General features: G+C 40.4%; 3 protein-coding genes and 1 pseudogene across 3 annotated transcripts; 1 reads left to right on the top strand and 3 right to left on the bottom strand.

The window, feature by feature from the left end:
- Positions 1-6,784: 6,784 nt before the first annotated feature.
- On the bottom strand, positions 6,785-7,615 carry LOC129720546 (uncharacterized). Its single transcript, XM_055672025.1, has one exon. It carries the CDS (start codon positions 7,613-7,615, stop codon positions 6,785-6,787), a length of 831 nt encoding a protein of 276 aa, XP_055528000.1.
- Positions 7,616-15,954: 8,339 nt separating this feature from the next.
- LOC129722479 (chymotrypsin-2-like) lies at positions 15,955-16,908 on the top strand. The gene is made up of 3 exons (XM_055675929.1): positions 15,955-16,017; positions 16,083-16,633; positions 16,691-16,908. The coding sequence occupies exons 1-3, from the start codon at positions 15,963-15,965 to the stop codon at positions 16,826-16,828; spliced, it is 744 nt and encodes a 247-aa protein (XP_055531904.1). The 5' UTR covers positions 15,955-15,962; the 3' UTR covers positions 16,829-16,908.
- LOC129722478 (chymotrypsin-2-like) lies at positions 16,875-17,871 on the bottom strand. The gene is made up of 2 exons (XM_055675928.1): positions 17,724-17,871; positions 16,875-17,660 (listed from the first exon to the last, which is right to left on the bottom strand). The coding sequence occupies exons 1-2, from the start codon at positions 17,773-17,775 to the stop codon at positions 16,963-16,965; spliced, it is 750 nt and encodes a 249-aa protein (XP_055531903.1). The 5' UTR covers positions 17,776-17,871; the 3' UTR covers positions 16,875-16,962.
- Positions 17,872-18,016: 145 nt separating this feature from the next.
- On the bottom strand, positions 18,017-20,588 carry LOC129722480 (chymotrypsin-2-like; annotated as a pseudogene).
- Between the last annotated feature and the right edge of the window lie 3,393 nt (positions 20,589-23,981).

Below are 23,981 nucleotides of genomic sequence, written 5' to 3'. Positions count from 1 at the left end.
AAAGCTGCGCCGGCCGCTGTCATAATATTAACACCAACACAAACATGCATTTTTGCAAGGTTTTTTCCGCTAGCAGCATCATTTGGTAAAACAGAAAATTCAATTAGCCGCTTCTGTACCAAAATTTCGAGGCACCAAAAGGTGCCAGTTGCCGATTATAGTTTCCTGGTTAGTCCGTCCAGAATTCCAGCCATTTAAGTGTTTTGCAGTAGCCATTTACTACTAAAGCCACCAGCATTACGGGTGAAACCGGCACGAGATGACCGGTACTATTTTGTATTTCCTCCTTTCAGCTGCTATCACCTAGCGTCCGCATGTCACTGGTGCGGTTTTGGAATCAGAATGATGGGGCGCCGGCCGCTGTCGTAAAATTAACACCAACAAAAAGATGCATATTTGCAAGGTTTTTTCCGCTAGCAGCAGCATAAACATCGGAAACAGAAAGTGACAACAACAATAACAACAAAGTCAGATCGATTGTATCCGTTAGTGTCGACTGTGCTTGGGAAGAGAGGTAGTGATTGGCTGCGCGGTATGATTTAGACAATCGATATTAATTACCAATTTTTCAATAGTGTATCTCAAACAATAGTTTGTTTTTGTTACATAAATTTAACCGTAAAAGAATTTCTGATCTATTGATGCCAAAACCTCGAAAACCTGATTATAGATGACTGCAAAATAAGCGCTCAAAACCTGACCACTTTTCTCTGGTTTTCCCTGGTTGAATTACTAGATTTTTAAATTCAGGGGCCTAACTTCGATATAGACGTTAGTCAACGTCAAAAATCTTTGTCAGAGCGGATATCGCGCGCTATCTGGACCATGAAGCATTTATGCGACAATTGAATGAAATTTGCAACTGCAGCAACCAGTCTTTTTCAGGGCTGCTAAATATATTTGGAAGAGCATAATGAATGGTTATTACTAAACTGCAACTTTGATTGCAGTTTGATGCTGCTGCAATTGCGCAGCAGTTTGATGTATATTACGATTCATTAACACTGTGCATCACAAGCGGTATATGCGAAACAAATCCGATTCCAAACAGAAAAGGTCAGCAAGTTCTGCCCACGGCGCTGAGTCCGTTTTAGAAAATTCATAACACCTCATTAACAAATATGTAACGTCTTGAAGAAGACGGTTGTTGCTTGACATCACAGCATAATTGCGACCCTTATATCCGATACGAGAACGGAAACATCGTCTTCCTTCAAGCCGTGCAACACACGATACATGTTATATTGTTGCCTTTCTAAGGCAATAATAGGTTGACAAGAGGAATGTAACAATTTACTTGGAGCAGCAAACGTACGGCGGTCTGAACTTTGCGGCAATTGTAATAGTAGAACGTTTGTTGTAATCCGCCATCCGGGAAGCAACCAAAAATGTTTCTCCTTACAACGAGGTTTGACCTGTTGTGAAAAATTTCCTGGCTCCTTTGTCGCTTGCCTCTGGTGCCATCTCATTGATGACACATTTGTTGGCAGGTACACAGTTGACGATAGCGCTTTAACGCTCAAATTTCGCTTATATACCGACAAACTGTGAGTAGCGTAGCCCATCCTCTTTGTTTCGAACGTTGTGGAATGGTATAACTGGAAATAATTTTTCCAGCTATCCCATTCCACAACGTGCGAAAAAAATCTTTGTCAGAGCGGATATTGCGCGCTATCTGGACCATGAAGCATTTATGCGATAATTGAATGAAATTTGCAACTGCAGCAACCAGTCTTTTTCAGGGCTGCTAAATATATTTGGAAGAGCATAATGAATGGTTATTACTAAATTGCAACTTTGATTGCAGTTTGATGCTGCTGCAATTGCTCAGCAGTGTGATGTATATTACGATGCATTAACACTGTCACGAATATTGCCCACTTTCAAAAGTTCTGAACTCAGCTAGTTTCCAACGGATTCCGTTCATTTTTAAAGCGAAATTAATATACGAAACAAATACGGAAAAATATATCGCTACACATCATTAAAATGATTAACCCTAATCGAGTGTATTTCCAAAGCTATTGCAAAAAATTATTGACATAAGACAGACTGTCGTAATTCTACGTTAACCTTGCGGTCGTTTCTTATAAACAACCTCTCCCACTTTTTTTTCCAGATCATCCAGGGGAACGCTTGAATCCTGACATCTTCCATTTTTTTATATTTTCCAGTTGTATCCAGATTTTTATATCTTGAACAAAACGAAATGCTGAAATTAACTTGGAACAGTTTGGATTTCAAAAGGGAATTTTTCAGCAGTCTTCAATTTTTTTTATACACACTGATGCTCAATTCAAAAATGAAAATCAGTATCACTCGAATCTTTAAGCCAAAAATAAGCTTGGCCTTATTAAATTCTAGTATATTTGCTTTGTGTCATATTCACTAACGTTCCAGTTTTCCTCTGTTTTATTTTCGTTCCACCAGAGAGTAGCAAAGGCGGATAACGAGGTTGCATAAAAGACGGTTTCATGGAGAGTTTTGAAAAAACGGGGAGTGAGCAAAACCTGCAGACGCATTAGGGACCATCCATTAATGATGTCACGCATTTAGGGGGGAGGAGGTTTCGATTATTGTGACATTCCTTGACATATGGGGGAGGGGGGGTGACTAGAGTGTGACATCACATTTCAACTCAAAAAAAAAAAATAAATAAATAAAGAATAGTCATGCCTATGCAGCTTTTTACGCACCGTAATGGCGGGTGTTATAAGGTCCCTTATTTATGTGTGAGCTTCCAAGTGGCGTACGACTCATTTGAGAGTGTTTCCATGCCCAACGAGCTTTTGTCCAAATTCGACCATTTTTCATTTAAACAAAACTTTACACACGTATTTAGCTCAGTAAACAGAGTATTTTTCGTGAATGAAAAAATGTTGTAGACTGACGAACAGTCTATACATATAAAAATGGAGCTCCGTCTACCTGTCTGCCTGTCTGATCCATATAGACTTGAAAATGACTGAACCGATTGGCGTGAAAATTTTTGTGTAGAAGCTTTTGGGGTCGGAGAAGGTTTCTATGATAGTTGGAGACCCTTTCTTTTCTCTAGAAGGGAGGGCTCTCATACAAATAATTGAATTGCCTGCATTAGTTGGTTTTTTATTGATTTGTATTGCTTGATATATAGATAGAATTGTATTGTTTCCTCTAATTTATTTATTTATTTATTTGGTATATTCACCAACAGGCAGGCAGGTGCCCAAATGGTGTAATTTAAAGCTAACAATTAAAATATCTTCAGAGAGTCAATACAATATTACATATTACAAACAATATAACATTTGAACTAGTCAGATCTTGAAAAAAATAAACGATAACGCCGACGAAGAAGCGTTCGAGGTAAATTAAAGTCAAATAGAGCAGATACTCTGTTGAACAACCTTTGGAGACAAACCATTGCGCCAAAAATGCTGTAGTTAGTTCGTTGAGCAGGCAGTCGTAGCATCGAATTGTTTCGCAGAGCACGAGGTCGCACGTTGATATTTACTTGTTCCCAAAGAGCGGGACAGTCTATGCGGCCTTGTAAAAGGTCAGTGGTGAACAATGCCCTGGCTGTTTCTCTACGGACAGACAGAAGCTCCAAACGAATTAATAAGCAGCGGCTTTCATAGCTTGGTAGACGGAAGCGATCCGTCCATGGCAGTTTACGAAGAGCGAATCTCAAAAAGCGCCGTTGAACTGATTCTATTCTTTCCACGCCATTGTTGTAATGAGGAGTCCAGACAACCGAGCAGTACTCCAGTATAGAGCGAGATAAAGCGCAATACAATGATTTAAGGCAGTATATATTCGTAAAGTCTTTAGCGATCCTGAAGATGAATCCCAGAACTCTAGAGGCTTTGTCGACAGTGAATGAAATGTGAGGCTTGAAAGTTAGCTGGGAATCCAAAATTACCCCCAAGTCTTTAACTTGGTTTACGCGCTCGATCTCAGTTCCTAGCAAAGCGTATTTGTAGTGTATAGTCTGTTTTTTTCGCGAAAATGATATAATCGAGCACTTGGATGGATTAACGTCCATACGGGTCAGATGGCACCAATCGGCAAAAACATCTAGCTGACGTTGAAGAAAGTGACAGTCTTGAATTGTGTGAACTTGAAGAAAGAGTTTGAGGTCATCCGCGTAAGACAACCGTGGTCCTTTAATGACTAGGTTCACGTCATTAAAATAGAGCAGAAAGATTAGCGGTCCTAAGTGACTTCCCTGCGGTATTCCAGACGTAGCGTCAAAATAAGAGGATTGGCAATCCCTAATAGCAACGGTTAGACGGCGACCGGTAAGGTACGATTGAAACCATAGTAAAAGATTCCCGTTGATTCCAAGATTGTCAAGTTTTGCAACGGCTTTGTGATGATTCAGTTTATCGAAGGCAGCTGTCAAGTCAGTGTAAATAACATCCGTCTGAGCACGTTTCGCCATACTGTCACTGATGTACGAAGTGAGGCAAAGTAAATTGGTGGCGGTGGAGCGACCGGCTGTGAATCCATGTTGGTCAGTGCTTATGAAAGCTTTGCAGTGAGCGAGCAAAGGCTCCATGATAACAAGCTCGAACAGTTTGGCAACAGCACAGAGCGATGTGATGCCACGATAATTGCTCACATCGTTTTTGTTTCCCTTCTTGTGTACTGGAAACATGTACGCCGATTTCCAGCAGGACGGGAAGACGCCGAAAGCGACAGATAGCTGGAAAACATGCAGAAGCGGAGATATTAGGTTATCAATCTGCGTTTTAAGAAACGTCGACGGAATCCCGTCAGGACCTGGGTTTAATGAAGCTTTGAGTTTGCAGCAGGCTCTAGAAATCATTGTCGCGTCTAAATGAAAAGTGTTCAAAGTTTGACCGGACTGTGGGGTATTACTGGCGGCACGTTCGACGTGATGATCGCTCAGTGTCTCGTCAGTGAACACGCTGGCAAATTTTTCGGAGAAAAGCTGACAGATGTCCTGCGGGGTGCTTGCTTCCTTACCGTTGAATGTCATAGAAGAGGGTATACCACCTTCATGTCGTTGTTGATTGACGAACCGCCAAAACTGTTTGGGACGAGCCTTGAGCTTTCTCTGTAAATCTTGATGATATCGGAGAAAGCATCGTTTCGCAACACTTTTGTAGGTGTGGTTGATTCTCACGTAATGACGTTTTAGGGACAGTGTACGGTGCTTAGTAAATTTTTTCAAGGCAGCTCTCTTCTGGGATTTCAACTGCCGAAGTTCTCTTGTTTGCCACGGCTGTCGGGGAGCAGGATGCTGGCACTTCTTTGGGACGTATCGATCGATGGCGTAGGCCAATACGTTGGAGAAAGTTTGAGCGGCGATACGGCATCGACGGAGTCAAAAATGGAGTTCCAGTCGAGCTCGGAGAAAAACTCAGCGATTTTCTGGTGATCAGCCTTGCGGAAGTCGTAAGATACGGTAGCAGATGCAGTGTCAAGGTCGCGTTTCGATTCGGCGTTTATAGTCACGAATAATGGTGGGTGGTGGGGGACTATTTTAACCAATGGAGCAGGGGCCTCGCATAAATATGGGGCCGTGTCCTGGGCGCTCACAAAGCAGAGGTCTAGAATGCGGTTGTTCTGGTTGGTGATATGGTTAATTTGAGTGAGTGTGGCTGAGCTATAGCAATCCAGAAGTAAAGCTGCGATAGGATGGATGCTCGAATGATCCAAGTCCGGAAGAAAAACCCGTCTCGGAATTCTCTCCATGAAATCCGGGGAAGATTGAAATCGCCGAACACCATAACTTCGTCTGTTGGTTTTGCAGTTTCCAACACTGAGAAGACTGATTGACAATGAGCAACAATCAATTCACGCTCATGTACTCGATCCGGAGGTATGTACAGAGCGCAGAGAAACAACTTACGATCGCCCAGTTTGATCGCTGTCCAAACTTGTTCCAGGCTCAAAGAGGCAGCATCCACTAAAATTTTGGCTTCGAACTTGGAATTAACAGCCACGAGAACGCCACCACCAGTAGATTTGCGACTATTATCGGAGCTCCTATCACAACGGAAAACCTCGTAGTCATTTCCAAACACCTGACGAGAAAGTGTGCGGGAATCCAGCCAAGTCTCCGTAAGAACTATGATATCGTAGCAAAGATCCGAGACGGCAACGCGGAAATCATCAACAACGCTGTTCATACCGCCGACATTTTGGTAGTACACGGTGACCTCTTGGTGGCGGCTAGAAAGCAGGCTGCTTGTTGGTCGTGTTATCGAAGTGCCGGAAACGCAGCTGAAATGCGAAGCGGTTTCAGGCATCGATTGGGACGAGTTGTTATTATACTTGCCTGCTGAAGCAGGTTGGAAGACCCCCGATCCACATCTGCCCTCAGGACCGAGACGACTGTGGTGAGCGCTGGCTGCAATAGGCGCGACTGGGGCAGAGGAACCGGGGGCTTCCATATTGCTTTCCACATTGCGTCCCGGTTGCAGCTGCATTCCAATATTGGAGGCCTCGTTATCGACGCTGAAATTTAAAAAGGTGTCGGGGAGCAAAGAGCAATCGAAACGCACCTGAGTCGGATACTTGCTTGAGATAACAGGCTGGAAGACCCCCTCTGTTGCTCTGAACTCAGTACCGGGACGGCTCTGTTGGCGGGAACATTGACGAAGATCGGAGAGATTATCGATTCTCGAAGATGGTAGAACCGAGACAGAGTCAGAGGGGACTCCCATTAAACCTTGTTGCGTGCGTCCCGGTATAGCCATATAAGTCGCTAGCTCGAAGATGGTGGATCGGTCACTGTGGCATGGTTGTGTAGCTGCGAGGGGGTATTCCGGGTTTAGCTCAATCCCATCATGGGCGTTACTGGAGACGAAGCCTGGGATAGCGATAGCGGTGTCGTTGATTTTTTGGTTTTCAGCGGTACGCGAAATTTTTGTGCCTTATAATCCTCGAATTCGCGAAAGAGAGTACCCTCCGGCCAGGTTTCTGGATCTAGTGCCTTGGCCTTTAGGGATGGATCAACTCCAATTTTAAAAGACACGAACGTAAGCGTGCTAATATCCCTGTCCTTCGGAACAAGTTTGACAACAACGGGGTCGTTGTCGGTCTCGAGATAGGCTTTCGCTATAGTTGACATAGATTCCGTAGAGAAATCAGGTCGAATCCTAGATATGTACAACCAGAATTGTTCTTCGGTGTTATTGGTAACGGGTGCTACGACGAAGTTATCCAGAGTCCGCTTACTACCGGCAGTGCAGTTGTCCGAAGATCGTGGGGCTGCATCTGATTCTCGAGGTCGCTTGAAGGGCCTGTGTTGATCTACTGCTGGCCAACGATTCCGTAGAGACGGCGAAAATTGGGCAGCCGGTTTCGTGTGTAGTTGTTTTATTTCGCTGCGTAGTTCACAGATCGCGTTAGTTAGCGAGTTCAGCTGTGGCAATGGACCAGCATTAGATGACAGCATACGAAAATGGGAATTCTCGAACAACTCGGCACAATTGTCACACATCCAGAAGAGATTTTTTTTGTGCGAAGTAAAGTACCCTAGCAGCGCGCGTGACACGCCAGCACAGGTACTCATGTGAAATGTCGCTCCGCAATAACCACGGCAGGTAACAAAATCAATGCCCGAAATAGCATCGGAGCATTTTGCACACGTTTTAGCCATAGCTAATATATGCTATATATGAAGTTCCAACACCCACTACTAGGCTGTATTTTATCGGTAATGTGGACAGTCTTGGAATAGATTGTCTTCGCAGTATGTTGTGATGGTTCAAACGGAGGGTTTGTGGATAGGCTTATTGTTGATTTGACGGAGAGATGGCGCTGTTGAGAAAAAAATCGAGCAGGACAACAGTGCAGCAAAGCAAGCTGGTTACAAACACAAAAACACTGCACTTAGCACGTCAAAAGTTTCATTGAATTAAGCACTTTGAGGCGATTTTCCGCACAATACTTCACTTGCTCAGTACAAACAGGAGAACAAAGAAGAGTTCGATAGGTGTGCGATAACCGAAAAGTGTGGAATTAATGAGGTGCTATAAATCTACAAACATGCTCACTCTTACGAATAAACTGGTTATTTTACAATACAGGTCGGACTCGATTAACCGGAGACTCGATTATCCGGGGCCCGATTATCCGGAGTATTTTTTTTCTTCTGTATTTTTATAATGTACTTTCGTCTTCCGGGTCATTGGGAGTTCCGGGGTTGTTCAAAATTGTAACAACAATGCCCCGTTCAGTTTAGGTAGTTCGTTTTTAGCAGTTTTCTCGTCGTTCCTTCAACCAATTCTTACTCAACAACCTCCAAAAGCGAGGTATTATGGTTTTTAGTTGCCGATGAGGACAACCACTATTGGTCAACCGGTTTCGAATTTATGGCCGGAACTTATTCCTGTAATATAATGGCCATGATCAATGCCGTACTTAGAACCACAAGCCTGTTTCGGTGGTGTTCCGGATACTCCTGGATTATTAAACTAAAACTCATCAAGCGAAATCAATAACGATTTGAAATCCGCAAAGTAGCCCATTAGTGGCCATATCGAGCGTCTAGGTCGTTATAGGTCGCTTAGAAAATAGAAAAAAAAATCATGAGTGTTGTCAAAATCGAACAGGGTCTGTATATGTAACACCTCAATCCTTATTAATATTTAAGATAATTAAACAGGAAAATACCTGAATCAAATCAAATTCTATTATATTTTCTGGAAAATATTTCCTTTAATCTCTCGAAGCAAAAGCTGTCTTTCTAATGGTAGTTCTGATTAATTTTATTTGGTTTTTGCATCTTCGAAAAAATCATTATTACATAATTTATTATTACGTATATATGTATAACAATCGCCGACAAACAGTCTAAAGACAAATTTCAATTTATTGCGTCCGTACATTATTGTGTACAACATACTATAATAGAAAACTCGCTGTTCTAAATGAAAGATATTGAAAATTAAAAAATTATAAATGGCTCGATTATCCGGAGGATTCGATTATCCGGAGCAAAATGTTTTTCAAAACTCCGGGTAATCGAGTCCGACCTGTATAGTGATCTAATCGCATCGTCTATCATGGTAGGTCCTAACCGGACGGTAACGGACATTCTTTCCAGTTCTACGGTCTTGTTTTATGGTTTTTCTAGCTTTTGGACTTCGAAATGTTGGAACACGTAAACTTTTTCGTTTCAACTTATGCTGAAATTTTGTTGGTCGGTATGACAATTGGCCATGACAACTAAATTTCGATTGTGAATGTTTGGCACCTTGTTACACTGAAAATATTTTTTCGTTATTCTCTGCACGCACGTTTCGTAAACATAGAATTCGTAGATTGAACAGCACTTTTGTTGATTGTATAAAATATTCGTATTGCAAGTTATCGAATAGAATTGCAACATTACGCATAATTTGTACAATTCATGGATGTACTTTCGTACGAACGTGGATAACAAAGAACAAAAAAATTCGTAAAATGTATATGTTATTGCGTAGGTTTACTAAATTTTCGTACTATTTACATTATGCAGCGTTGTTTGTACGAATGATTGCGTTTATTTTTAAAACCTTTCGTTACGTATACGAATACGTACTTTGACAGTTCTGACGAAAGTACCCTCATATTTATTACGCATTGGTTTTGTTGCAGAAAACAACAAAAGGTTTTGTATATAATACACACGTTTTCGTGGAATAAACTAAAATATGTTTTCAGTGTAATAAACTTAGAACTCCGTTTTGTTTGATACGAATACTCGCATTGTCCTAAGTTTTCAGGCTATTGATGTATGGCACTTTGCTAGTTTTTATACTCAATTAGTTGAATACCCGATTTTGCTCGAGATTCAATAGGACTACTTCAACTCGAAAATTGACGTTCCTTGTCCCTATTGAATCGGGTTGCGAGGAATGTTGCGAAACATTTATGTGAAGCTTCAGCAATTAATTTCTCAAAATATTAAATTTTCTTGGTTCTCACCTTTAATTTCTCTTCTTTCCGAAATTAGGTCTTAATCCTTTCCATAATAACTCTAACACATTATTTCTCTCTTCTTTTGGATGCCGCATTTGCTTGTTGATCTTTTTTTTTCTTTTCTTTCCATTTTTTCTTTTCTCATTTTCCATTTCTCTTTCTCTTGTTTTTTATCTTATTTAGATTTAAGAAGCTCTTTGGCGACATCTATAAATACTAATCTATATAAAACAATTTTTTGATCACACCCCCATATGTAACATAACGAAATGCCACCACTCATAAAAATTACGTAACGCAATAGAATAATTTGCTTACTTAAAAAAGTACTTGTTTTAAAAAATTATACCCTTTCCAGATACTTTTTGTTGCGTAACGCTGATCTTCAGTGACACCTCCCTTGCCCTCTCCTATGTAGCAATTCGTACAGTTCAAGGGTACCTCCCCCCTCCCACCTGAATGTTACGTCATTCTTATATGCACCCTTATCTTGTTCGATCGATGTTCTTCATCAAATTTGTATTCAATAAGTTTCAGCTTCGATAACTTTTCAAACGTATTTTTCATCCCGAACGCTAGCTTAGACTCTCTTTATCGTATTATACAAGTTATAGAAAAGTGTTCGTAAGTTGCGACAGTTTGTAGAAAACAATCGTTCATAAAACCGATCAGAGCAGAATGGATGTTTCTAAATACTTCTTTAGAAAAATTTTATCAGGAGACGATTTTGTTTTACGAACAGCAACATAACCAGCTTTAGATATTCCAGAAATAGCTAGTAGTTATAGCCATATAGACATCAATAGAAACAACGGTGATTAATTTTGTATGCAGGTTACCGGAAAATGTCGTTTCACTTTAAATAAAAACTTTTTCCGTGAAAAGTATTTGGAACAAATGGGGTGGCAAATTTGTCTAGTTACACCACCTCTATCAATTTCTTAGACATCGTTTCCTAGGCTCTAGGTGTGTTTTTGGCTTGCCGCAAACTTCAATTCAAAATATAACATTATATAAGGTATCGGCTCTATTATCGTCAGGTTTTACCCATTATCGTCCGAGGGGTAAATGATGTCCTAGAGCGTTGATTTTTTGCATGATGGTTCTTCCTAATGCAGAGCATCATCCTGCAAAAGATTATTTCAATATGACTTTATTAGCCCCCGGACGATGATAGGTAAAACCTGATGATAATAGAGCCGATACCCTATGAAAATATAAATATTGAAGAGTATTTTAATTGTTCATCAGCTTTTAATAGCTTTTCAGATACTGGTAGACACCATCATGAAATTCGAGATGGCAATAGACATCTATTTCAAGTTCCTGGTCGAAGTCTCAGGATAAATACATCAGTATTGTTTTTCTGTGGTCCCCGTGGTTCTGTGGTTAGCGATGTCGGTCGGTTAGCTCTCCCACACGGTTTTGATATCGGGTTCGATTCCCGATCGAGTCGAGGATATTTTCGAGATGGAAATTTTCTCGACTCAGCGCTGGGGCACGGTGTATCGTTGTACTTATCCTACACATGCAAAATGTGCCAAAAACAATATCGATAACGAGTTCTTTCTACTAATCTAGTTGATCGAGACCGCTATTAGCCCCAAGGTTAAGCGTGCGATATATTGTTTTACGCAGCCTTGCACAAACTAGAAGTCGCAAATTTAATTTTAAAATGGCGTAAGATATCAATTTTCTGTTTCTCGGCTTCATGTTTGCTTCGGAAATATCTATATAGAGGAGTATCTGAGTATTATCCTGCAATTTATTCAGCTGTCATGAGACCGAAAACCTTGGAATCATCGTTGCTAAGCGAGCGAGCAACAAAACCTTTCCACTCCTTTCTGCTTGAGAATGAGATATGTGCTACGCTTCACCAATCTTTCGCACACACACTTTCGAGAATTCGATTGTTATTCACCCCAGAGCAGCAGCCAGCATAAAACCGCTCGCCAATACTCTTTTGTCTTCCTACTCACGACGAGCACGCGAGTGGGGACTTGCGAGTAGGAGTACTCGATTAAAAGTACTTGACTAGGAGTACTTAAAAAAATGTGCCCGAAAACGAAAACTTTCCCTGCGCCGACTCACTCATGCGATTTGTCAATTGTTGAATTGCAGCCAAGCAGTTTTGCTTCGTGCACGGACAGCCGAGAGTGGGTTGGGGGGTAGTACACATCACTTGTTGGAAGGTGAGGGTATCGGACTACCTTCTCGTCGATTTTTTTTTTTGCAACTCCGCAGTTCGACAGGAGTATCTCTAGCAAATAATCTATTTTCGCAGATTTCCAGAAACCAGAGGTCGTTATGTTGAATTTCAAAATGTCGTCAAACATCGATTTCCGGTATCTAACCGTCATTCTGGTTCCGCAAATATATATAATTGTTTTTCACAGATTTATACTACTTCCCATAAACCGGAAGTCGTCATCTTAGATTTAAAAATGGCATCAGATATCATGTTCCGGTACTCGTGAATCAACTTCTGCCCTCCTGACATGACCGAGATCCCGAAAGTCGTCGAATTGGTTAAAAATGCTCCTGTTATACACGGAAAATCGTGATTTTTTAACCCCTTCTCTCTACAACGGTAGCCCTCTCCCTTTTAAATCAGTCTATGACTACCTTCTTTGTGAAAGAAACTCGTACGCCAAGTTTGGTGGAAATAGGTTCAAGCATTCAAGAGTTATGCTGGAATATACATGTAAACATACGTACCTACACAACTTTTCATAAATAGTTAAGTGTTTTAGTTATCTGGCAAGTAGGAGAGCATTAGTGCGGAACGCCACGTCCCTGCGCGTCTGCGTCGGTAGGAAGTTTCTGAGGTGTAATGACTTCACAAAGTGTCTCACGGTGACCGTTTTGCCAGAGACTGCTCATTCATGGGTTTTAATTAGGCACGTTGCAAACAGCAGATGGTTTCGTTCGGTCGATAACCATCGTGGTTTTTCAAATGACTACGCAATGTATGCCTTTCAAAGAACCGTGTCTACCAAAGAGAATTTGCTATCCCAAGAGTACTCGGGATGAGTAATAATTAAGCATATGGGTCATTCCATACGAAGTGTACATGCCACTTGGACACGACCATCACAGATTTTGCTCAAAGTTGGGAGAATTATTCATCTACTGTCTCTTTGGAAAAATACCAATTTTGGTGTCGATTGGAATACCCCCCGCTCTCCAGGACCCTCCTCTTTATTGCAAAGTCGCGCAATTTTTGTCAAAAATCTCTTGATGTCCGAAAAATACTGTAAAAAAAGATGTCCGAAAAATACTGATAGATGATTTTTGAAGAAAATAAACCAAGGAATCCAGAAAAAATATTAGTTTTGACCGGAAGTGTTGCCAGATAAATTATTTTTGTATTTGAAAACTAAATTTACATTTTTCGGCAAATGCAGCCATTTTAATTTTAAATCTGATTATTTCATCGTATTCCTTGATAAATTTTACGTAAGAAACAACTATCATCCCGAGGTAATATGAGCCAATCTCGAGATATAACATTTTTACGAAAAAAGTTGTAAATTTCGGGAATATTTTATTTTATAATGTATAGACGTAAGGCACCCGATAAATAGTGATAGGTGAATTTAAAAGAAAATAAACCAAGGAATCCAGAAAAAATATTATTTTTGCCCGGAAGTGGTGCCAGATAGATTATTTTTGTATTTTAAAATTAAATTCGCATTTTTCGGCCAATGCAGCTAATTTTATTTTAAATTTGATGGTTTCATCGTGTTTCTCAGAACATTTTACGTAAGAAGCACTTACCACTCCGTGGTAATATGAGCCAATCTTGAGATATAACATTTTTACGAAAAATAATTGCGAAATTCAGAACTATTTTCGTAAAAATGCTATATCTCGAGATTGGCTCATATTACAGTGTGTTTCTTACGTAAAATTTTCCAAGAAATACGATGAAACCATCAAATTTAAAATAAAATTATCTGCATTTGCCGAAAAATGCAAATTGAGTTTTAAAATATAAAAATTATCTATTTGGCAACACTTCCGGGAAAAAATAATATTTTTTCTGGATTCCTTGGTTTATTTTCTTCAAAATTCACCTACCACTATTTTCCGGGTGTCTTACGTCTATAAATTGTAAAAAAACATAGTTACGAAGTTTACACCTTTTTTCGTAAAAATGTTATAGCTCGAGATTGGCTCATATTACCTCGAGATGATAGTTGTTTCTTATGTAAAATTTTCCAAGGAACACGAGGAAATTATCAAATTTTAAATAAAAATGGCTGCATTTGCCGAAAAATGTAAATTTAGTTTTCAAATACAAAAATAATTTATCTGGCAACACTTCCGGTCGAAACTTATATTTTTTCTGGATTTCTTGGTTTATTTTCTTCAAAAATCATCTATCAGTAAGAAAAAGAAAAAAAGAGATTTTGAACAAAAAATGCCTGACTTTGCAATAAACAGGGGGGTCCCACAGAGCGGGGAGTATTCCAATCGACACCAAATTTGGGATTTTTCCAAAGTGACAGTAGATGAATAATTCTCCCAACTTTGAGCAAAATCTGTGATGGTCGTGTCCAAGTTTGTGCTTTTTCGTGGTCACTTCGTATGGATAACCCATATCAAATGGTGGATGGTTTCTGCACGCGCCGCTTGAAATGATTCGCGGTTTGACGGTTTGGGAAGAAAGATACTCATCGTTCGCTTTCTTATCGAGTAAACTCCGCGCAACATTGTTCGATTCCGTCAGTTACTATTGGAATCAATATGTGATCGGTAAATGGCAATCCAAAATGATGCTAAATCCAAAAACTTGTCTCCTTTGAGAAAAATACAAAAGCATTTTAAAACGCTCCTCATCAAATTTGTAGAAGGTAATAAATTTTTGTCACTCGCCAAAACCTTGACAGCGAGAACAACCACACAAAAAGCGTATAACTGAGTTTTTGCTTTTCTCTTTTAAAGTTATTGAAATAATGGTTATATTTTTAAATACATGAAGTTATATCCTGGGCTGGAGCTAACCTGGCATGAGTGCTATCTATTTGATGTCAATCAAATTTTCACTTGAATTGTTTAGGTCTCCATTTTCAAATACTTTCGTTTGGTTTGCTGTTAGCTGACACGCGCGAAAAAAACAGCGCAATTTCATCGGAAGTTCCAACGGAAGAGCGTTGTCTAGCAGTATCTGCCACAGCTTATTCCGCTTGACTGAATCGTACACCGCCTTGAAATCAGATGATGAGTCTGCATGTTGTATTCCCGGAACTTATCAAGGATCACGCGCAGGGTGAAGATTTGATCCGACATGAAGCATACCTCTCGAAAAGCAGCCTAATGTTCACCGACAAAAGGCTTTATAAAACGGTCTGGATTTAAGAGCAATATTCGGATGAGCACGCAGAATGTAGCAACATGATGCCTCTATGGTTTCTGCAGTTGTGTCGATGGTCTTTCTTGTACATAAGGTAAATGAGGCCTTCCAACCAGACGTTCAGCATTTGTTCATCCGCTCAGATTCGTAAAATGATCCGATGGATCGCACTGTGCAACTGATTTCCTTTTCAAAAGTTTTGCCGAAATATTGTTCTTCCCAGCATCTTTGCCGGTTTTCAGCGAAAAGGTTTTTGTTGTCTTGTTTCAAATTGCATAATTTTTCTGACTGAATATTCTCAACAACTGTAGAACAACGGTTGTAACCACTCCACAACGTTGTGCAAAGCAAACTCAAAAGAAGACTATACAACTACTCAATTTGATTCCGAAACACGCACTGGCAATATCCGACTTCCATTCTACTATCTTAAAAAATATTTTGGGCACGGATAAACAATAAAGCAATAAGCAAAATACCTACACGTGCACAAATTGCTATCACTACTGTTTATGAGACCCCATCGAACGAAACCCCCCAATGGCCCTCTAACTGCCTGCGATTATGAACTTGTTGGTAATCAGTTGCGAATATTCCGTACCCTGAGTGCTTATCTCAGAAAACGTTCGGGTTATAAACGAACGTTTCTACTTGATTTAGCCATTCATCGTTTCAGTACAAAATGGTCTGCATTGGATTTCTTGTGCTTTGTTTGCTTGGAGGTGCGCTGGCTGTGCGTAAGTTATAACGTCATCCTAATCATGCTGCGAAAAGCATAACCAATTGACTATTCCAACGATAGCAACAGCCGACAAGCGTATTGTTGGGGGTTTTCCCGCCGAATCTGGAGACGCACCATGGATGGTTTCAATGCGAAACTCATTCAACATCCACTTCTGCGGAGGAACTCTGCTGAACCAGCGTTTCGTCCTAACAACGGCCGTTTGTATGAGTGGTAGACTGTCTTCAACCACCATGGCTGTGGTCGGTTCCCGCTTCCTAAACACGGTGGCGGCTCCCTATTATGGCCTACAAACCATCACCCACCCTCAGTATAATCAGAACACGTTGGAATTCAACGTGGCCTTGTTCCAGACGATCCAAAACATAGTTTTCACCACCATAGTACAACCAATCCAGTTAGAAGCTGACTACGTGGATGCTGGAACCCGGGCCAGATTTTTCGGTTGGGGCGCTACCGGTCAAGATGGCAGCAATTCAAACGCTCTGATGACCGTCAATCTGAATGTGCTCAACAATGACGCGTGCCGAAATTCACTCGGAGCGGACGCAATGCGGGTTGGGACGAGCTCGATGTGCACGCTGAATCGCGAAGGACAGGGACTGTGTGTGGTAAGTGCTCTTGGAAGTAAGCGGGTACATATCTGCTTTAACCGGATTTGATTTCAGAACGATGCTGGCGGAGCGCTGGTGTTTGATGGAATGGCCATAGGTGTTGCTTCCTGGAAGATTCCTTGTGCAACCGGACGCCCGGATGTCTTCGTACGAGTATCCGAAATTCGCAACTGGGTAATGAGCATTATTTAGACCTAGAACATGTTAGGATGTTAACAGAGGAATAAAATTAATCGAGCACAGTGAAAAATATATTTCTGCATCGATAAAACGGCGGTTATTATACAAAATAATTCTATTTTAACTCATGCTACAATGTACCCTTTTCAAACTCCAGTCGTTCTTAAAATCCAGGCACGATGGGTTGCCACTCGGGTATAAACATCCGGCTTTCCAACAGCACACGGAACTCCCCAGGACACCAAACCGACCAGAACGCCTTCAACGATCAATGGGCTTCCTGAGTCTCCCATGCAAGTACCTTGTCCAACACGAAGGAATGTGCACAAATTGCCAGCATTTACTTTTTCTCGATTCTGAACGTCATGTCGAAGTCTACACTCTAGGTTGTTCAGGGTTCTAACTTCCATGTATTGCAACATAGTGGAAGCCGCGGCGTCTACTTGCAGTTTGCCCCATCCACTGGCCGTAGCTATCTTTCCCGCGGGAACCATGGTATTACCCATGGTGATCGGTTGCACCAGTCGACTCATCTCAATAGGATAACCAGTCATCAGCAGAGCGATATCATTTTCCAAAGTGTAATCATTGAAGTCCGGATGTTCGATTTTCTGCAACAAGTTATAGCTTACTCCACCCGAAGATTGGTCGATGGAACCAACAACGACACGAAGTTGGTAGGCCTGAGTGCCAATGGTGCAGTGGGATGCCGTCAGCAGCCAACGATTGCTGATTACAACTGCTCCGCAAATGTGGGAATTTCTCTGGTTTCGCAGTGAAGCCTGGAACGGGAACTGGCCAGGCCCTGCCTGGCGACCACCAACGATTCGACCAGACTGGGTTTCTGTAATCAGATGTGGAAACAACAATCACCAACAAATTCGGAAGCGGTACACTGTGAACTTACCGTCCGCCAGCGCCGAACTGATAAGACAGACAACTAATAGATACTGTAGCATGATTGGAAGTAAACTGAATCAGTTCTGTTCTGATGGTTGATTTATATATACAAGATGGGGGCGTCTTCGGGGGGATCTTTTCACGGTGAATCATTCTCGGGCCCTTGAAAGACCTTCTGTTTTTTCTGTGAAACAGAAGCTTTTTTCTATTCGATAGATCATGCGAAAATGTGGTTGATTTCCATGATCTGGATCAATTTTTGTGTCTTGTGTTCTAACGAATTTCGAGTGGTTTGTTATGTTATGCAATAATGTGAACCAAGGCGAACCAGCCAAAGGCTGAAAGGCTCTGATAAAGAAAAAAAATGTGAACCTAAACTTAAGGGTTCTTCCACGCGTCATGCCAAACAGTGATTCAAACCCCACAACATATACTAAAATCTTCTTGCTCCACACTTTAGCGGAGAGAAGATTAACGACAACCACTCGGAGACTATCACGAGTAAATGTGTATATTGCCGTAGCATTGAGTGTGTTATTCTTAGCTCTCTCACTCTGAAATAATGAAACGCAGCGCGTCAAGAGCCCAGTAGATTAGCAAATATATTCTCTCTGTATGCACATTTATCCGTAATCAAAAATCGGTTCTTTCTCGGAGTTTATATGATGAACGAAAAATGTTATGGTGCCGAAATTTTGCAAGAAAATTTAGTCATATGTCAAAAAATTAAAATCACTTTGTAAAGTAATATTAATTTTGCAAATCAACCATAACTACATTACAACTGTGATTTCTAATTTTTCATATTTTTACGCTGCAACACACACCATAAACTTTTTTCTCAATTTAATGCATTACCGCCACCACTGAAAGGGTTGCGACAAAAATCTTCCAATTCGATACCATCTTTTATCAATTTCTCCAAAACCGGTCAGTAGCAATCAATTCGACACCTGACAATCATGCTTCCTGATAATTGCACAAAACACAGGTGACAGAACCGTTCCCTCTCCTAGCTTGCGGCCCGGGGCGCAAAAGTAATTATCCCAACACTTGTTTGCACCGGACAGATTAGCAGTTCTACCATGATCGATGACAATCATCAGCATTCGACTTCCCAAATGACACGCAGCCATATCAGCTGATAACAGGCCGTGGACACTTTCCGCAATAGAAAATATTTTTTTAAATTACTTTCATTTTCAGTGGTGGGCACCGCTAAACGAAAATTTAGCGACGCTAATCGCTAAGCCGCTAACTGGAAAATTTAGCTCGATAATCGCTAAACGCTAAACGCTAAACCCACATTAGCGGAACTTTCGCTAATCGCTAATCGCTAACTTTTTAATATGTAAATAGTCATATCGCTATATTCATTGCTCGTGTTTTGTAAGTTTTGGACCCCTTAGATCTGTTTTGGTTAAACAAACGAAAACAATTACTTTTTAAAGCTAAGTATTTACAATAAGAGGTTCACGAAACGGTATTCATATTTGATTTTGTAAAAATAAGAATAACAAAAGTTATTTAGCTTGCATTGAAAATAGATACTCTTAGGAATGTTTTCATAAAAATTCAATTATTATCTGAATCGAAAAAGTAGAACCAAGGTTGTTATAATTTCAAGCGCATTGCAATTTACCAAAGTTCTTTGTGTGCCGAAAATTTAATCTAGACCTTGTGCTTGTTCTTCAAAATGCTCCTGTGGCTTGTACGATAGCTGGAACTCCATTCTGGGGTAAAAAAACTGACAAAAGTAACTTTCGCAGTAAAGTATGTTCATCTTGCGAATCAATTTACGTACGCCATCAGCAATCCACAGTTTTTCTAAATATTTCTATTGTCGCTTCTCTACAAAATTTAGCGAATTAGCGATTAGCGTTTCGAAGGCCAAAATTTTAGCGACGCTAACAGTTTCGCTAACCAGCTCAAAAATTAGCGAAACCGCTAAATCGCTAACTGAATTTTAGCGTCGCTAATTAGCGAATTAGCGGAATGGTGCCCACCACTGTTCATTTTATATCAACATCAGCTCTCATCACAAGGTGTGCACTAAAACCCATGCTCTGTGGTTAGATATTCGGGTATGCACATCCGGGTGGCCACTTCCACATGGGGTTCCCCAAGTGACAATGCCGTGCAATTCTCCGCCGTAAACCAACGGGGAGCCTCCATCTCCAAGGCAGGCTCCCCAGTCTGCTGGGTGAGACGTGCACAGCACAGAGTTCACAATCCGTTCATCATATGGTGACTCGAAAAAGGCCTTGCACTCGGACTGTGAAATTACCGTGGTCGAAAGGTACTGCAGCCAATCCGGGAAAGTGGGAACTTCCAGCTGCAAAAATTCAGAACTAATTTTGTGTATTTCAAAAAACTCTTACCGACTCACTGAACGACGTCCCCAACCGGATAGTAACGCTCCTTGTGCCGTTTCCAAATACCCATCTGTAGAGCGAATGTATTATCGGCAAGCACAATCAACGTTCGAACTCGAACAACGGCCACATCGTTTTCGATGTCGCTAAAATTAGGATGAATGACGATTCTATCCACCTGATGGTTGATTCCGGATTCCGGTTGATTGCCCGGATCCTTTCCAGAGGCACACGAAGCGGCTGTAATGACCCATCGAGTGTTCAGGATCGCTCCACCGCAGAAGTGAGTTAACTGCTGATCCCTCAGTGATATCTGGTAGGGAAACTGTCCCTCCTCGGCATCCGTTCCACCGGTGATGCGTCCTCGCCAGCTTGCTAGAATTTTTATTCAACATTATTCTTCTAAATAGATTATTGATCACGAAACGACGTACGGCTTGCTGTAGCCAAAGCTAGACACAAGCTCACTGCTAGTAAACCTAATTGATGCATTTCGAAAGGCGTTTTACGGGATGTAGCACCTAAACGGCAGCCTTTTAAATAGCCACACTATCCATTAAACTGGGTAATAAACAGGTAACTTATCAGTGTACAGATAATCTTCTCTTCTGCCATTCTCAGCGAGAGGGTACGATTAACCAATCAATATTATTTCTACCTACGTTTCGAACCACCAAAGCTTTTGCGATAGAGTCCCTCTGGTGGACAATCTATTGCTTGAGAGCTCAATCATTTGAAGATGTAGAAAGCTTTTAAAAATTATTTTTAGGCGATGCCAATTTTTATTCACGAACTTGCGAAAATTGGAATTATGAAAAGTTAAATAACAGGATCAGAATTCGTGAAACGGATCACTAAAAAATCGCGATGTCTAATTTTTGAAGTAGAATACTTCTCTAAGGAAGTTCGGCACCATGTATGTAGTATCCCTGCTGGCGTACTCTCTTTCTCTTCCTTCGCACTATTCGCCTCTTCTCGTGACTGCTAACAACAACATCTGTATCTAAATGTGCACAGCTGAGTATATGGGGTTAGTCGCAACATGTACATATGATGAACAAAGATCATTCATGATCATTCAGCCAACGATTGAGATTTTTGTCAAAAAGAGAGTGAAAAAAAGTGTGTTGTCTCCTACTCCCATAATGAGATTGTTTTGGTGGCAGGTTCAAGTTCCCAGTTGGTTTAGAGATCTTGCTTGTATAAAACGTGTGTCAGGACTCAGGATGGACAAAAAGGTAGAATAGATTAATATATCCGAAAAAGTTCGGCAAGTTCTCGCAGTAGAGGATGGCGATTTCAGGTGCATCGCGGCGGAGAATTGCACTTACTGGCCAAAAACTATTATTATTTCGAACTGCCATCGGCATCTCCGGGAGCAGCATCCCGTTGAATTTAATATTTTGAATTTTGGAAAACAGCTTCCAGATGACGAAGTAGAAAACCTTTTGCGCCGCAAAAGAATTAAACACGTTGGGCAACCGGATGAGTCCAGTTTGGAAACAAACATTTTAAAATATATTCTTCTAAGAAACAACCGAATTGTTTTTTAAATCTAACACGATGAGCATTTTTATAAAATATGTACCAGTAATTGTTTTTTTCCAAAATGTTATTTTGGCTTGGCCAAAACTATGCATAGACGTTTCTATGGGCGAAAGATGCCATTTTGTGCTATTGGCTAATTTTTGGAACACGACTCATTTTTGAGAAGCTATTTAAAAATGCTTTTTTGGGAGAATACAGGTCGGACTTGATTATATATAGTCTACGATTTTATTTCACTAAATATAATCGTATTTTATATATATAGGGTCAGAATTCGTGAAACGGATCACTAGAAATCGCGATGCCTAATTTTTTCAAATAAGAATTTCACTCGGGAAGTTGATTTTGTAATTTTTATTGAATTTGAATAAGTTTCTAAGTTGTTATTGTCATTTGAAATTTAGGTCAAAATTGTTTTTAAACAGACATAGCTTTAAAAATAAAGCATCGAATTTGATGAAATTTTAACAGCAGATGCATCCTAATTTGTAGTTTACGAGAATATTTTTTTAGGATAAAAAAAAAGTTTTTCAATAGTAACTATTCAAAACAATATGTTGAAAATCTATGTTCTGGGGCACTGAAAAATCTGAAGAAAATCGCAAATATTTTTGACGAAATTTCGAAACTTCTCTGAAAATTTCGCGGTGGTGTTATATTTTGATCTAAAGATATGGGCCTTCAAAGTTGGTGCCGCAACGACTAATGACTATAACAACTTCCCGAGTGAAACTCGAAGTTTTTATTACTTATTTGAAAAAATTAGACATCGTGATTTTTAGTGATCCGTTTCACGAATTCTGACCCATAATCAAATCAGAGAAAGAAAAATATTTTTTTTATTCTATATGAATGATTTGTTGTTTTCGAATAAATAAGAAGAATTTTATGTTTGACTCATCCCCCTAAAAGTCAAAATTACATTTCTTACAAAAATATATATCTCGTGGTTGTTCCTGGTGTAATTGCAGTCAGATCTAAAGAAAAATTTTGATTAGGGCTTATTATTGATTTGCCAACTCGTTCGTTCGTCAAACTTTTAAAAATTTAAATTATTCTATATTTTGACGTTGACTAACGTCTATATCGAAGTTAGGCCCCTGAATTTAAAAATCTAGTAATTCAACCAGGGAAAACCAGAGAAAAGTGGTCAGGTTTTGAGCGCTTATTTTGCAGTCATCTATAATCAGGTTTTCGAGGTTTTGGCATCAATAGATCAGAAATTCTTTTACGGTTAAATTTATGTAACAAAAACAAACTATTGTTTGAGATACACTATTGAAAAATTGGTAATTAATATCGATTGTCTAAATCATACCGCGCAGCCAATCACTACCTCTCTTCCCAAGCACAGTCGACACTAACGGATACAATCGATCTGACTTTGTTGTTATTGTTGTTGTCACTTTCTGTTTCCGATGTTTATGCTGCTGCTAGCGGAAAAAACCTTGCAAATATGCATCTTTTTGTTGGTGTTAATTTTACGACAGCGGCCGGCGCCCCATCATTCTGATTCCAAAACCGCACCAGTGACATGCGGACGCTAGGTGATAGCAGCTGAAAGGAGGAAATACAAAATAGTACCGGTCATCTCGTGCCGGTTTCACCCGTAATGCTGGTGGCTTTAGTAGTAAATGGCTACTGCAAAACACTTAAATGGCTGGAATTCTGGACGGACTAACCAGGAAACTATAATCGGCAACTGGCACCTTTTGGTGCCTCGAAATTTTGGTACAGAAGCGGCTAATTGAATTTTCTGTTTTACCAAATGATGCTGCTAGCGGAAAAAACCTTGCAAAAATGCATGTTTGTGTTGGTGTTAATATTATGACAGCGGCCGGCGCAGCTTTCAAGAAACATTTGTCTCTTCCATTCCATAATTTGCGTAGCTCATCCCTCTTTTAATTTATCTGACGAAGCCTTGGTATAAAACGTACCGTTCGAACATTTCACCCCATCAGTTTCATTACTAAACCGTACCGGCTACATACGGACGCTATCTTGAAAGAATTCTGGACGGACTGACCAAAAACATGGATATATTCGGCACCTGGCCCCTTTTGGTGCCTCGAAATTTTGTTACAGAAGCGGCTAATTGAATTTTCTGTTTTATTACAAAATGCTGCTGCTAGCGGAAAAAACCTTGCAAATATGCATCTTTTTGTTGGTGTTAATTTTACGACAGCGGCCGGCGCCCCATCATTCTGATTCCAAAACCGCACCAGTGACATGCGGACGCTAGGTGATAGCAGCTGAAAGGAGGAAATACAAAATAGTACCGGTCATCTCGTGCCGGTTTCACCCGTAATGCTGGTGGCTTTAGTAGTAAATGGCTACTGCAA

The sequence above is a fragment of the Wyeomyia smithii genome, chromosome 2 (assembly GCF_029784165.1).
Source record: "Wyeomyia smithii strain HCP4-BCI-WySm-NY-G18 chromosome 2, ASM2978416v1, whole genome shotgun sequence".
Lineage (NCBI taxonomy): Eukaryota > Metazoa > Arthropoda > Insecta > Diptera > Culicidae > Wyeomyia > Wyeomyia smithii.
Note: the sequence above shows the minus strand (reverse complement) of the source record. Positions and strands in the feature narration are given on the sequence as shown.